Here is a 14,620-nt window from a genome sequence, read left to right as displayed (position 1 = left end):
TTCTACACGTACAACTTAATTCTAATTTGAAGCTAAACATAGGCTGAACAAACTAGAGAGTTAAATAAATGAGAATATTGTAACATTCTTCTCAAATAAAGCCCTGATTTTTGGATCATGAAAATTATTAAGATCTACAATTGTGTGTGTGTCCATATGTATATGTATATCTATATCTATATCTATATATCTATATCTCAGGGATTTTTACATAACTCTATATACATATGTATGTATATGTACATAAACACATTTGTTCAAGGAAATCTACACTCTTCATTGGCAAAAGGCAGAGTTCAGTGTACAGAACTACATTCAAATTTGTTTGTTAACACTTATATTAGTTATCAGTTGAGACACATCCCGCTGTAGATGTCCTTGCATATGAATTTAAAATAGAGATTTACCATTTATTGATTTATATATGACCAGAATTGTCAAAGTCAGTGATCACCAGTACACTACCTTTTTGTTGTTTATAAACACACAAGTTACACTTCAGTGAAGACATGCTTCTGCATGTAAAGTTCACTTTTTAACATGTCATTCTTGCAGCTCTTTTTTTCCTTCACAAGTGCAGATAAACAAAAAAGCTACCCAAAAATCTGTAATCACTCTGACAAAGCAAATTATCCCTTCAATAATCTGCAGAGAAGGATAATTTAGAAACAGTCAGAGTAAGAAAAGACACGCACAGCACTTCACATTTAAAAGAAGGTATGACAGTACTCCAGGGAATTTCAGAGTGGTAAGAAGGCAAGGTAAATACCTTTCTTATTCATTCCCACCAAATGTAGCTTTGCTGTTACAACACGGGAAGCAAGGACAGATTCCCTTACTACAACAAGGTGAGTACATTTTGACTACATATTGCTCTTCTACCTAAGAGGAAGATTTTGATGATCTGAACAGCTGCTTGCAAACAAATTATTTCCCCTCTTCTTCATAAAAGAAAAATCAAGTCTTTAGAGTTCATCAAAATTTGTTGATACATTTCAAAATCACAAATCTGTTAAGGGGTCATAATCACAAAAAGGAAGAAACAAGTAAGGAAGACTTTTCCTTGGTTGAGGAGGTTTGGGTTAGAGATCATTTAGGCAAGCTTGATATCCACAAGTTCACTGGCCCTGATGGGATGTACCCATGAGTGCTGAGGGAGCTGGCTGATGTCATTGCTAACCCACTCTCCATCATCTTTGAAAAGACATGACGAACAGGAGAGGTGTCTGAGGACTGGAGGAAAGCCAATGTCACCCCAGTCTCACCCCAGTCTTCAGGAAAGGCAAGAAGGAGGACCCAGGAAAATACAGGCCAGTCAGCCTCACCTCCATCCTGGAAAGGTGATGGAGCAGCTCATTCTGGATGTCACCTCTAAGCATATGGAGGAAAAGAAGGTTACCAGGAGCAGTCAACATGGATTCACCAAGGGGAAAACGTGCTTGACCAATCCGATTGCCTTCTGTGATGGTGTGACTGGCTGGGTACATGAGAGGAGAGCAGTAGATGTTGTCTACCTTGACTTCAGCAAGGCTTTTGACACTGTCTCCCATCACAGCCTCACATGCAAGTTTAGGAAGCACCTATAGATGCTATCCCATGCAATCTGCTGTAGGTGATCCTGCTTTGGCAGGGGGTTGGACTAGATGATCTCCAGAGGCCCCTTCCAAACCCTACCATACTGTGACTGTATTTTAAAAACACCACATCACTACCCAGTTCAAGGAGTCCATTAAAAGTGCTGCAATTAACCTGAGAACAATCATACACTCATTTATTTTGTTAATGACGGATGATATTTTAAATAAAAACTACTCAAGTTACCTTTAGGAAAAAATTGCAACACACCTTACTGTGAAGTTCACACTTTAGAGTTTTAAAGATTACAAGACATAACATCTTCCAGTAAGATAGCTGGCTCTGAACTTTAACATCTTGTCCTAATTCGTGTGCAAGTGGAGCTCCTGGTATGTATTCAGCATTTTCTTCTTCTTTTTGCCCTAGAACTTGGCTCCTATATTCCAAGAATTAAGACACTAGATCCTCACATTAATATAAATTCAAGCATAAAAATAAATGGGAGGAGAGATGAAGTCTTAAATCAATGCTGAAGTGGCAAACATGGACAGACATTTCTTCTCCAGTACACTGCTCTACACTCAGAACACCCTTTCTTCCACTACATCTCTTTTGACTTAGCTAATGTCATACCACAATCCAGTTTTCAATCAGTTTTGCTTCTACTCTCATCATTAACATTCATATTTTCAGTTTTTAAGACTCTATGGAGCAGACCACTTGGCAACAAAGACTGGTCTTTTTTGTTTAATCTCCTAAAAACATTTTTTTCCTAGAACTGCCACACAGAAATATTTTTTAAATCAGCCTACATAAATTACAATATAATCCCCCGAAGTAAAATCTAGCTATGCCAATCAACATTGCAAAACCTAAGAGATTAATTTGGATGTTTCAGGTAGGATGTGAGCGACAAGGCTGGCACGTTCTCCAGCAAAAGACAAAGAATTGACCTTATCTATTTGTCAAGTCTAGCAATAAAATTACAGAACAAGATACTGAACACAAGCACTCAGATTAATCAGATCCCAGAGCTTATTTCATAAGTCTAGTAAGATTAATTGAAGACACACAATGAAGTTAATTTATCTTTTGCAGCCTTAAGTTCATTACTGGCATTACATGCAGGTTTAATAACGGTTTTGTCCCCATTAGAGTACAAAAAGAACCAGGAAAAGTCTGCACTGAAAATGAAAGGAAACTATTGGAACAACAGTTTCAGAGACTCAGTCCGATAAGAACTTCATCCAGATTTTGTACAGTAGTTTAAACATAACAAATATCTTGCATCTGCTTGAATACCTTTAAATTAATCAGAAAACTGTTTGGTCTGCCTGTAATTTATTCCTATGCAGCTTTCAGACCATATGACATGTTACCGAATTAGGAATACTATACTTCCTCACTCCTTCCCACAGTCCTCAGCGCCCAACCCTCTCAGTGACATTAAAACACCGCTATTTCAACCATGTAATTATAACAGCATGGGAGGAAAACTGTTCTAGAAGTCAGGGGTAAGTGAAATAAACCAGGGAGGAATATAAACCAGCAAGACTTTTTTTGTTTAGTTTCATTGGGAAATGCTGAAGTCCTCTGTTATTAAGACAGACTAACAAACATCGGTTCCACACACCAAGTTTGTAAAGCTGAAGCGAGTTCCAGCTTGGAGAGCTGAAAAGCACTGGGTTAAGCTTTTTCGTACTAAAAGGACATTAGACATTTCATCCAATGGCAACTGAACCTACAGGCTTTTTTAGTTAAAAAAAGTTTCCATCCATCATACGGGCAGGACCAAACTTGTCAGAATTCCACAGGCACCTCTTATTATTAGAAACAGGACAGAATTAGAATGTAGCAGCATATTTCTGAATGAGACTTTACAGTTGGGCAAACTCTTCTTGAAGTAACCTTATAAATATGCTTTTGAATCCTTTTTTTTTAAAACAGAAGGAATCAAGAAGATGCATCAAGTAGTGCTGTAGCACATTCCCACAGGACAGGAACTAATATGCGTCCTTCTGAAATGATATTATGGCAATCCACACTGCCTGATGTTCTGCACAACTAATGGCATTTTTCTTCAAAGAAGGAGCAACCCTATTTGCCATTTCCAGGTAAATACATTTACACTGCGTTACCTTGCAAAATGAAATGCTTCTCATGCTTGAGTCCATACAAATACTGCATTTGGTGGAAAAAAAGAAAAAGAAGTATATTTTCATGCCTGGGCAGCTTATGGATGAGGTCCAATGGCAGTGCTAAATAGGATGCGAGTCTAGAGGATAGTTTAATTTTGTAGTTAAAGAATCCTGAAGAAGAGGTTGCACAATTACCTCTTTGCTCAGTCTATCAAAGACATACTACAACTGCTTGTCATAAAATAGCTGAAGACAACTAAATAAAAAATACAGGTTAAATGAAGTTTTACTGCTTACATCTGAATTGTACAACATCTAGATGAATGCCTCCCTGATCATAACAACAAGAAAACAAGGAACTAAAATAACTTTGTTCCCCAACTTCCCAAGAAGGTGTAATTGAAATGAGTATATTGAGTTTGAGTGCTCTAAACTCTACTGTGGTAACAGTACAACTTGAAGTAGCAATGGTTTCTTGCCCCTTTCTTAAGTGACCTCCTAAAAACCAGTACTTGGCTTGTCATTTGCATAAGCCAATAGGAAAAAAGACCCCTGAAAACTTGGCACAGAAACTGTGGTGCAATGCATATTGTTTTAGGTTAAGCCAAAAAAATCACCTGGCAGGCAAAAACAGAGCAAGCATAGCATTAAGCATTAGAAATAACAAACACAAAGTAAGATGAAGAGAAGCTAAATATTAGAATTTGAGACTCACAGATTAGTAAACAGACCTAGATGTTAATTCCAAGAAGTTTGTTTTCTTTGTTTTGTTTACAAAGAAGCCCCAATTATCACATATTCTGAGTTTAGATCACACATGCAAGTGTTAACTTGTACAAGACAGTTCAAAAAATATTTTAAGTGCACTTCATCTCCGTTGATCTCAGACTAAGCACTGCAAAAATAATTACGGCAGCAAATGCAACTATGCTTGCATAGTTTGGGTTTTCTGCAACTTGACCAAATATTTGACACGTTTGTGGAAGTTTCAAAGTAGAGTTAACACCAAGCCACCAAAATAATTAGCATGACAGCAAACTTACTTCAACTTTAATATGTGCCATAGACAAATACTATCTTAACATTGTAAAGTGCCATAGAAAGTGGTGATATATTTTGAACTAACAAGGGCTCTGGCCCAGTTAACAAGAGCACAAGTTCCAGTTACTGTAAGTAACCGAATGTTAAGTACTGGATGTAAGTATTGGATGTACTACACTGAAGAAGTAATTATTCTGTAAGGGAAAGATAACTTAGACAGCAGCATCAAGGTCATCAGGCTGAAAAATAGCAAATCTTTCTCTGCTTCCAGGTGAACTGAAATTCATGTCCACTTTCAGGCGTATTTTTGCTGCCCCCTCTGAACAGAGGTACAACTCCATAAAAATGTAGTTTAAAACTTATTTCATGAATCACCTTAATCTTACATTTTGTTACTGGCACATCTCAGTTGAACGACAAATCACAAGAAACATAAACCTGCCCTCATAGCAGTGCTATTCATAAAAAATATCATGGCCTATTCAGTAGAAGTAGAAAAAAAGACCAGTAATAAGTGCAATATTTTTTAAATTAGAGCTCTAATATGGACGCATTTCCATCTCAAGGAGCTTTATAATTTTTCTACAGCCATGCTCATTATACAGCTACCCTACAATCACAGACAAATGGTCTCAGATGTTCTTTTCAGGATGTATTTTATTTTTAAAGTATTTTTTAAATTAATATTTTACAAATTTAAATATTTTTTATTTATAATTATAATAAATACATGTTTAAAACTATACTTCTAATATATATTTAAATGCTGCTTCTCTTGTCTTATGACTAAAACTGGATAAAAAATCAGCTCCCTCAATGCTTAGTCAATAATTAGCAATGCATACACTTGATTGTGCATTACAGAGCACTCAATACTTTACACTATTTAACGTTCAGAAAAAATTGCCACTACTAATAAACATTTCATATGAAAAGTTACTGCAATCTGCACTGTCTACTTTGGGTTTTTCAGTCAACTTTAACAATAATTTATCAGCTTTGAAGGAGTTTTTTTCCATTACAAGTAAAACCTAAGACAAAAATCAGGCAGCTGCTTATGTTACCAATATTCAGGATTGATTCGTAATTTGTTTTTAAACTTATGAAGGTTCTCCCCTCTAATCAGAATTTTAGTAGGACAGAATAAAATGCTGAAGTTCTGCTAGGTGTTTCTTTTAGAAACAATCCTGCACTGCAAGTCAGCATGGGACTATTAAATCTTAGAAAAAGCTACGTTTCAACAGATATCAAATAAATGTGGATAATTAACTTGTCTTCATATTTCCAACTGAAAGGCAAAATAAAAATAAGAGTCTATTCCCCAAATTCCATGCCCTAAACCACAGCACCCTCTGCTGGACAGCCAAGGACAAGAACTAACAGATGCAGCAAGGTTAATGGAAAAAACTCAAAATTGCATCGAGATTACGGAAGTTTACCTTCTTTTCAGCACACAACAAATAAGGTGGATTCTGAAACATCTCATCTATATAGCATACAGAAATGCAATAGCAATTTTTCAGTTTCAACTCAAGAAAAGTTACTTCTCTACCATTTAGAACTTCAAATCACAATGTGACTGACTGTACTTACACAAGGTTATTGAAATGACGTAACATGATGTGATTGCACAACTTTTAAAAATAATTTATGAGGTTCAAAGGAGTTTATCCATTAAAGCCCTAGAAAACTATGTCAAGTGAAGTCTGCTGTGCATTGCATTGCAACTTGAGCATTTCTGATAATGGTACCTTGTTAGACACCAAAGAAAATCCTTACCCTGTTAAAGCTGTGCTCGTGAGAATCTTCCAGCTGTCCATTGCTAGTCACAGGAATTTCTGCCGCTGAATTTTTGGGAGATTCTTGAGCCATTGCACCTTCCTACAGTATAAGAAGAAACAGGTTAGCATATGTCTTAAATTTCCAGTGAGTGATCTATACAAAAATATTTGATGTGTAAGTCTCATAGCGGTTGATTTTATTTCAAACTCCTATTGGTAATATTCTGATAGACTAGGTCTGTATAGATTCATTTAATCACATACCCAAATCATGTTAATACTATAGCACAGCTCAGACAGAAGTAATTTAAAAAGCTTCAAGATCTAAGAGACAAGAAACACTAAAATTTAACCCATTGATAATGGGGGTTTGGGGGGTGTCAGCCACAAATGAGACATGTGGGGCCAGATAAATATTTTCTATGCACACTTGTCCCTTACGTCCCTAGTTTACGTGCCTCAAACTATAAAAAAGATGAGTTTAGCTAAAAAAATAAAATAAAATTGTAGTAGCTAATGATAAGAAATATTAGAGAATTGCAATGAATTTGATCTTGTACATAGAGAGAAATTATCCCAAACTTTAAAATAGTTCAACTTGCTTATTTTATCATAATATAGTGCCATCTTCTGACTAAACTGTTGGTTTGCAACTCTCCTTCAGTGAACAGCAGCAACTCTAAAGTGAAATGCAGAAATAAGAACTTAAAAGCACCGATGCAATTCAAGAATCAAAGCTAGTTGCAAAATACAGCTGTGTTATGAACAGCAGCGGCAGCTGTGAAACCACTGCTTTCAAGAGCAACCTAAGGTATAACCTGGAAGAGACGCTCTCAGAAGAAATGCACGCTGTTCACAAGCTCAGTAAGGGAGTTTATCACCACACAACCGAAGCAGTGTTTGTTCATTTACTTACATAAAAGTTGGCTGAAGTCTTCAACCCAGTCCTGTGCAAGACTGGCAAGACATGATACACCATCAGTGCGTACTTGAGAATAGTGCTCTCTGCCCTTAAAGCTCCTAAATCACCAAACTGAACCAGCCCTTTCCAGTCAAAGGGTCAGGAAGGGGCTCAGTCCAAGATCAGGCTGAAGTACCAGCAGCTTCTCCAACCACACGTGAAGCTTTTACAGGGTATCCATGTAACATGAAGATTTTACTGGTACTTACTCAGGATCACCTGCATCATTCTTAACTAGCAGCATCTTCTGGCATACCTCATTGCTAATATTTCCCCTACTCTCACCTATCACCACTTGATTTACAGGAGTAACCTCAATTTCCTTAGTAAGCTTTGAGACTTCCCAAGCTTTTTTTCCATTTAGCCACTGTTTGGAGGCTCCAACAAACATGCTCCTCTAACTCCACATCACTTTTAAAGCTAGGTTACCATAACTTCTTCCAGAGACTGTAAATTACTGACACTGAAATCCATCAAATTGTGATTAAATGTTGCTTTTTACCCATACAGAGAAAAGAAGGGAAAAAGCCAAGGACAAGCCACTTGAAGAACCGTACCTATGAACCACAATCCATGGAATGGATCCATGGATCCTGAGGTGATACAATTTCCCCTTTTGAAGATCAAGACTTTCTCTACAACTAACATAGCTAAACTGAATTGAAAGCTACTCTTTCAAAAACAGTGCTCTATGAAACAGTTCCCTAAAGTGGGAAGCCAAACATTCAGGCACAGCTTTTTAAAAAGTTCTAAATACACAGAGCTCAGATTTCAAATCATGTAAGAAAGTCACTGTGCTAGAAATTCAAGAAAAAGCAATTTCATAACGTGCCCCATCAGTCCCTCTCATTTAGGATCCAGCAAGTGTCTTCATTCAGCACTGGGAAGCAATAGCTCAGATGCTGTCTATTCAGATGGGCCTAGCATACCAAATTCTCCATACAGCCCAGTTGTCACCCACAGCTAGAACAGAGCACAGCTGCTTTTTGGGTCATTCTTCACACAACAGAACAAACTCAAAACGCAGGGCCTTTAAGTAAATTAAAGTGTGTTTACTTCACGAGTAATTTTTTAAACAGTAAATTGTTTCATTTCATAGAACACAGAACCTCTCAGGTTGGAAGGGACCCATAAGGATCATCAAGTCCAACTCCCTGCTCCCTGGAGGGAGCTCCTATACTACACTACTAGATGAAATATTCTAATTACCTGCCATACAAGATTTTAATTTAGGAAATCTGTCCAAGAGCTCAAGCTTCTTAAGCTTCCTCTAAAACCCACATCTGCTTAAACTCCAAGACTGCTAGGAGCTATATTGCTACTTGACACGATAAAGTGAGGTATTCTTCAAAATGCTTGGCCTGTCACAGCTACCTGCACAACAGTGAAAGAGCAGCTTAGGCTAACATAGCTATTTCTGTTCTTCCTCCTGCAAATTGTCAGAAAACACAGTGTCAAGGGGAAGTCCTGTACCATCAGAGGATACACTTCATTTGACAGAGATCACAAACAAAGTTGTATCTCCAAAATTAATTTAAGGCGAAACGAACACCTGGCTTGGGCACTTTTCATCAAGAATCTCAAATCATCCTGCAGTATTGTACATGGATACACGTTTGTGCATTTATTCAGCTATATCTGATATATCACGCTCATGCATATGCATACATGTCTCTAATAAATACATGTCCTAGAAAACAGAAAACCTTCAGCATCTCTGGACAACTCATTAAAACTGTAAAGGCCTAGAAACAACAGGTTTTTCAGGTGATTGTACTTGAGGCAAACCTTCATATCAACTTTGGAGAATGTTAAAAAATTACTTGTAACTTCAGTTTCATGTTATATCTGAACTAAACCACCATTTTCCCTTGCTGAAAGGAGGACCTTTCACTACTCCTGTTTTCCAGTCCCTACTAAGAGTCACACAGTGTCCCATCTCCCAACCACACCATGCACCTGTCTCTCACCTGCCTGCACAGCAAACAGACCCAACCCCCTAGCCTGACAACAGACCTTTCCACCAGGCTCATTCTCCAGTTTCAGAGAGTTCAATCAGCTTGCAATGAGGTCAGACAAGCACCAAAGACATGAAGCGAGCAGCTGGAAAAGGGAAGTGGGATAAGCTGCTAATCTGGCTCAGCCATAACAAGAAATCACCACCTGCATTTTAGTCAACACTTTAAGCTAGCACTGCTGCCAAGAACAAGTCCTTGCCCCCTTGTTTTTTATTGCCCTTTACCCCTAACTCTACCTCCCATCAGCTTCCTCCATTCCCCCACCTCTTCCTTGGGCCACAGCAATGTATTTGTACAGCAAACAATACTGCTGAAACACTGCAGGTTAAAAGAAGGTAACCTATGCCCAAAAAGGGGACGGGTAATTTTTCTACTTAAATCAGTTGATCACACAGCTCCAACACAAAGTTTTGGTACCTACAAAACAGAGGGGTAATAATGCAATAAAACACTAAGAATGAAGAACTGCTCTCGGTCACAGAAAAAAATATTCACTCCCCCAGCAGCAGCCAGAATGCCTTGTTACAGAGGTTACACAAAAGTTGCTGCCTTTTAAGTACCAACCCCTTCTTCCTGCAGCACCTACACATTTCAGACTCTTCCCCACCTAAATCTATTCAGCTTACAAAATGAATACCACAGCACAGCAAAAGACTACTGGTTGAAGTAATCCTTTGTTATGAATTAATTGGATTATCCTCAATAGTGTCTCAAAACCAAACCCACCCATTCAAGGTATCAGGCATGAGCTCACATCCCCACACTAACTTCACTGAGCTACACATATCCGAATTTTGGGCAGTCTGAAACTGTTACTGGGATTGGTTGATTTTACACTAATACAACTATCACCCAATCACCTCAGAGTCAGACTGGACCTCTTCTGCAGCTGGGTGAGAGTCATCAATTGTTGTGGATTCATTGCTGTGTTCTGACATACCTGAAAACAAAATAGGTTTGGCATGCATTAATTGACATGAAAGGAGCTGGACGTTGCACCTTACAGAAACAGGCTTTCAGAAAACATTTCTTTTATAAGCTCTGCTAAAGCAAAGAGAAACCTCCCTCTTTTGAGAACAACCTAACCACAGCCAGGAATACAGTCTAGCATAAGATCCCATTGCCAAAGCAGCCTTCCCCACACAGACAACTAAGCTTGCAACATAACATGGTATTTACTGTCACCTGCAACAATGCACTGATGATGTCCTATCACTGCAAAGATCACAAGTTTAAGACATAAGAATTATCCAAACACTGCAAGTTTATATTGATGCTAAGCTACTGAAACCTGGGAAGCTGTTCAGTCTGTTGTGCCTAACTAGAAACAGAATCCTCTTCATTTTATTCTCAAAAAATCTCCCCTACAGAGGCAGAGAAAGTCAGTAATAACGCTGAGCTCACAGCACATTTTGATTTCAAATAGCTGGTAACTCCAGGTGACACTGCAATTCACTCAGGTGTTTGAGAAGAGGAGGTAACCGATCATCAAAAATTAAACAAAGTCTGTCAGTATTGAGTACAATCACACAAGACTTCAGTTCATTAAGTCTTGCACCATTTCATACATGGCCAGTCACATATCAAAAATTATAAAGGGATCACTACTTATTTATATTTATATCATATTACAATCTCCCAAGCTATAGAACACTAATTAAAGCAAATAATTAATAAGATAAGCAGCTCTCATTACAAGAGAAATAAAATAAGGACACAAAGGCTGAGAAACTGAACCATCTAGATCATATTTCACTGGACAACCTATTACTTTACTTTGGAAAGATATTTCCTCCAGAAAAACAATTCATTCAGGGCTATCACTGAAGGAAGTTCAATTTGTCTCCAGTAGAAAACGCCTTTTGGAGTAATTAACTGTAATTTCTTTATATAGCTTTCTTAATTGTCTGTAGTTCTTTCAAACATCAAGTACTGCACAGCAGAGCTGCTGCTTTCTCACACAGCCCTGTCCAAACTCCACTTGTGGTTGAAAACAACCTCCCTGCTTAACAGCTTACCTCTGAGTAGATACAGAGTTTTCATTACGGACTAGAAGAGTAAGTGCGATTTCTCTGCTCTGCTTGTTAAACAAGCAGCTAAATTCACCTGGTAGTGCCACCTTGGTCAAGACAATCTGTACCTCAGTTTTACCACATTAGCGATCCTGGAGTTACGTCATACCACGGTTATGTTGTTTAAAACTATTAAATGACATAAGCAGCAAAAATATTTTCTTGATAGCCTTCAGAACTCTCAATAACCTAATCTAGAGGCATGCACCATCTCACAGACCCAGGTTGAAGACACTGTGTAAAAGACAAATAATTCATTTGTTAAAACTCAAATAAATTCACCATTTGTGTTAAAACATCCCTCCCCTTTACTTCTTCTGTTGTATTCTCTTCCTGCAAGCAGTATCAACACTTCCAGTACGGCTCTGCAGCATCACACTGACCAACTTTAAACCATGAGAAGGGGGGAAAAACTTAGATTAAAGGTGGCTTTTCTAAAAAGCTTAACTGCACATTCTAGTTCAACTACAGAACTCCCTAATGACTGCTTCTATAGCAAAAAAAAAGGGAGCTGTAACTATCAAATGTTGGTTGTAAGGACAAAAAACTTCCTACACGATCACAAAGATTCAGAAGTTAAAATGTTGGTGTGAAATCCTAGCAAACAGGATAGCTACAGACATAGATTACTTATAGCTAAGGTTCCATTACAGAAATGCACATAGACTCTTGGATCTCAGTAGTCCTGATTTTCTCTTGCAGGTGCCATTCTTTCTGAGAGCTTGCTCATCTTCAGTACAGTATGAACTCTGCACTATTGATTGTCACTAACGCAGTGACGACTTCAGAACATGCCAGGTGAGTTCAGTGTACCAGGACATTGGTTACCATCAGCTGCAATTACAACTTAAGAGATATTCTGCCTGGAAAAAAATATGCCTGATCCATATTCTGACAGGAATTTAAGCCCAAAACCTTCATGTCATCACTCCTGCTCCTCTGCATTTTCCATTTTTTTCCCCACTACACCAATTCTGCAAATTCACACAGATACTGTACTAGAGCAGAACAGAGGAGACAGGACAGACTGACTACGTCCCCCCATGGCAAAGCCACCTTAAATGCACATCAGATGACAAACTCAGACATATTAAGTTCTGCTCACCATAAATAAAACATCGCAATATTTAAGTCCTGGGTATTTATATAACATTTCTGCAACTGGCAAAGTAAAAAGCAAAGCAAAGCAAAAACTTAGAAACAACATACTGAGCTTCCTCTAGGATGAGACATTTAACCAATTATAATCAGTGGTTATAAAAGCACACTCATGGGCTTTTAACAAAAACGGCAAACTCATATTTGCTTAATCATGCAAATATAAATTACATGTAATCAACAACACATTCATTTTGAGTAAGGGGTTTACTCTTAACATACTTCCATTACTTAAGTGACTCATGGTCTCAGAAGCAAGAACCATGGGATTCTCAAGTATTGCATCTGCTTTTCTAAGCAGGATGCAGTGGCTTCTTCACTCAAGCTTTTACTCTTAATTTAGTTGCCAATAAAGTAAAAGCAGGATGTCTTCTGTCCAAATAAAGGTTATTACTTTTATTGTTGTCTTACTACTCTGCGGCATAGATAAGCAATAAAAGTTTTTGTAACACTGCAGAAAACGCAAGTGCTAGTAGGAAATAATGATTTAATGCATATTTTCTTTATTTCAATTTCTAACTATGAACAATATTACTAATTCTTGACAGGATTAAGATAAATCGCTTTTAAAATTGAATTTAAAGAACTGTATTCAACCCTTTATGCTGCAATCACACCAGTTTCTTCCTTACACTCTTGAATTCCCTGGCTGTTCCACTTGCAAGATGCAATTATGCTTGCAAGTTACCAGGACACGACAGAGCTAAGAACTGGAGAGCAGGGCTGCCACTACCTTCAATACTCCCTGCTCTAGGTCAAGCTGCTCTAAGCGCTTTAACACTCATCTCCAAATTAGCTAAGGCATAGGCTTCTACTATAATTTCAGCTTCCACCTCAGCTTCCAATTGTTCTAAACTAACGTTGTTCTTTATTACTTATCCCCTACATTGACGCTGTGCATGTGTGTACAAACATATACACAAACATATGATTCAGACAGTTGTTTAGTTCTGGACTTGCACTGATCAAATGACATCTTTCTCCAGTCCTGCAAAAGAACTCTTCTGTTATCTTTTGTAGAGAATCAACACTTAAATCACAAAGCCACTGACTGCAAGCACTAACTCCTTGTTACCAGTTCCACCAAGCATAAAAAGCATACATTAGACACATCCAGCTCAGGGGATGCAGAGTGAAAGGCTAGGAGGGAGTTCCAGTTGAAAATGATAGATCAGAGATGTATTAAAAGCAACACTAGAAGAATTGCTTCTAGTCTGTAAACAATACCAGATGCAACACCTGTTTGTCACACATCACAGTGTTTCCATGTTTTAACAACAGCAAGCCAGCTGCAAGAAACAAATTGGAACACTTAAAACAATAATTGTCAGGGTGTGGAATAAGTCCCAGGGGCATGAAATTTACACAGCATCTGGAGTTTTACTGCTCCACCAACAACCAGGTTCCCTTTCCTTTCCCGTGAAACCCACCTGCTGCCAACCTCAGGCTCTGCTCGCCCTCTCTGGGCGCCCACCAACCCTAGGAGCGGGGCCCCCGCCGTGAACCACGCAAACAAGGAGAGGGGCAGACCCCAACCAGCCCCGCACTCCCGACCCCTATGGCAAGGGCACTTGGGGCAGCAGACAGGATGAAGCGGGCGGGGGTAGACCCCGAGTGGGCCCTGCTGGGGGCTGCGGGCTCCCCACTCCGCCGACAAGCCCTGCCGAGGAGGCCGGGGAAGAGGAGGCCGCTCCCGCGGTGCGACACGTAGGAAGGGACGGAGAAGGAGAGGAGGCGCGGCCCTCCCCGCCCCGCTGCAGCAACCTCCGGGCCGGGCCCGACCAGAACCCGGGGCCCAACGGCCTACCCCGACCTCGGCCCGGCCCTCACCTGCCGGCGGCGCTGCTGCCGCCCCGAAGGCGTCGTGGGAAGGGGA

At 39.1% G+C, this 14,620-nt stretch overlaps 1 protein-coding gene across 5 annotated transcripts in view; it reads right to left on the bottom strand.

Annotated features, from left to right (window-relative positions):
* ARFIP1 (ADP-ribosylation factor interacting protein 1) overlaps positions 1-14,607 on the bottom strand; it is a 38,942-nt gene extending 24,335 nt beyond the window's left edge. For 2 of the 5 annotated variants that reach the window (XM_010179082.1, XM_010179084.1), the window contains exon 1: positions 6,534-6,626. In XM_010179082.1, the coding sequence (XP_010177384.1) occupies positions 6,534-6,626 (93 nt within the window). Of the gene's footprint in view, positions 1-2,500; positions 2,504-6,533; positions 6,636-10,374; positions 10,455-12,966; positions 12,989-14,574 lie in introns of those variants that run through there. The other 3 variants (XM_010179080.1, XM_010179081.1, XM_010179083.1) reach the window with 3 other exon arrangements.
* Positions 14,608-14,620: the final 13 nt, after the last annotated feature.

The sequence above is a fragment of the Mesitornis unicolor genome, unplaced genomic scaffold, assembly GCF_000695765.1.
Source record: "Mesitornis unicolor isolate BGI_N332 unplaced genomic scaffold, ASM69576v1 scaffold14832, whole genome shotgun sequence".
Classification (NCBI taxonomy): domain Eukaryota; kingdom Metazoa; phylum Chordata; class Aves; order Mesitornithiformes; family Mesitornithidae; genus Mesitornis; species Mesitornis unicolor.
Note: the sequence above shows the minus strand (reverse complement) of the source record. Positions and strands in the feature narration are given on the sequence as shown.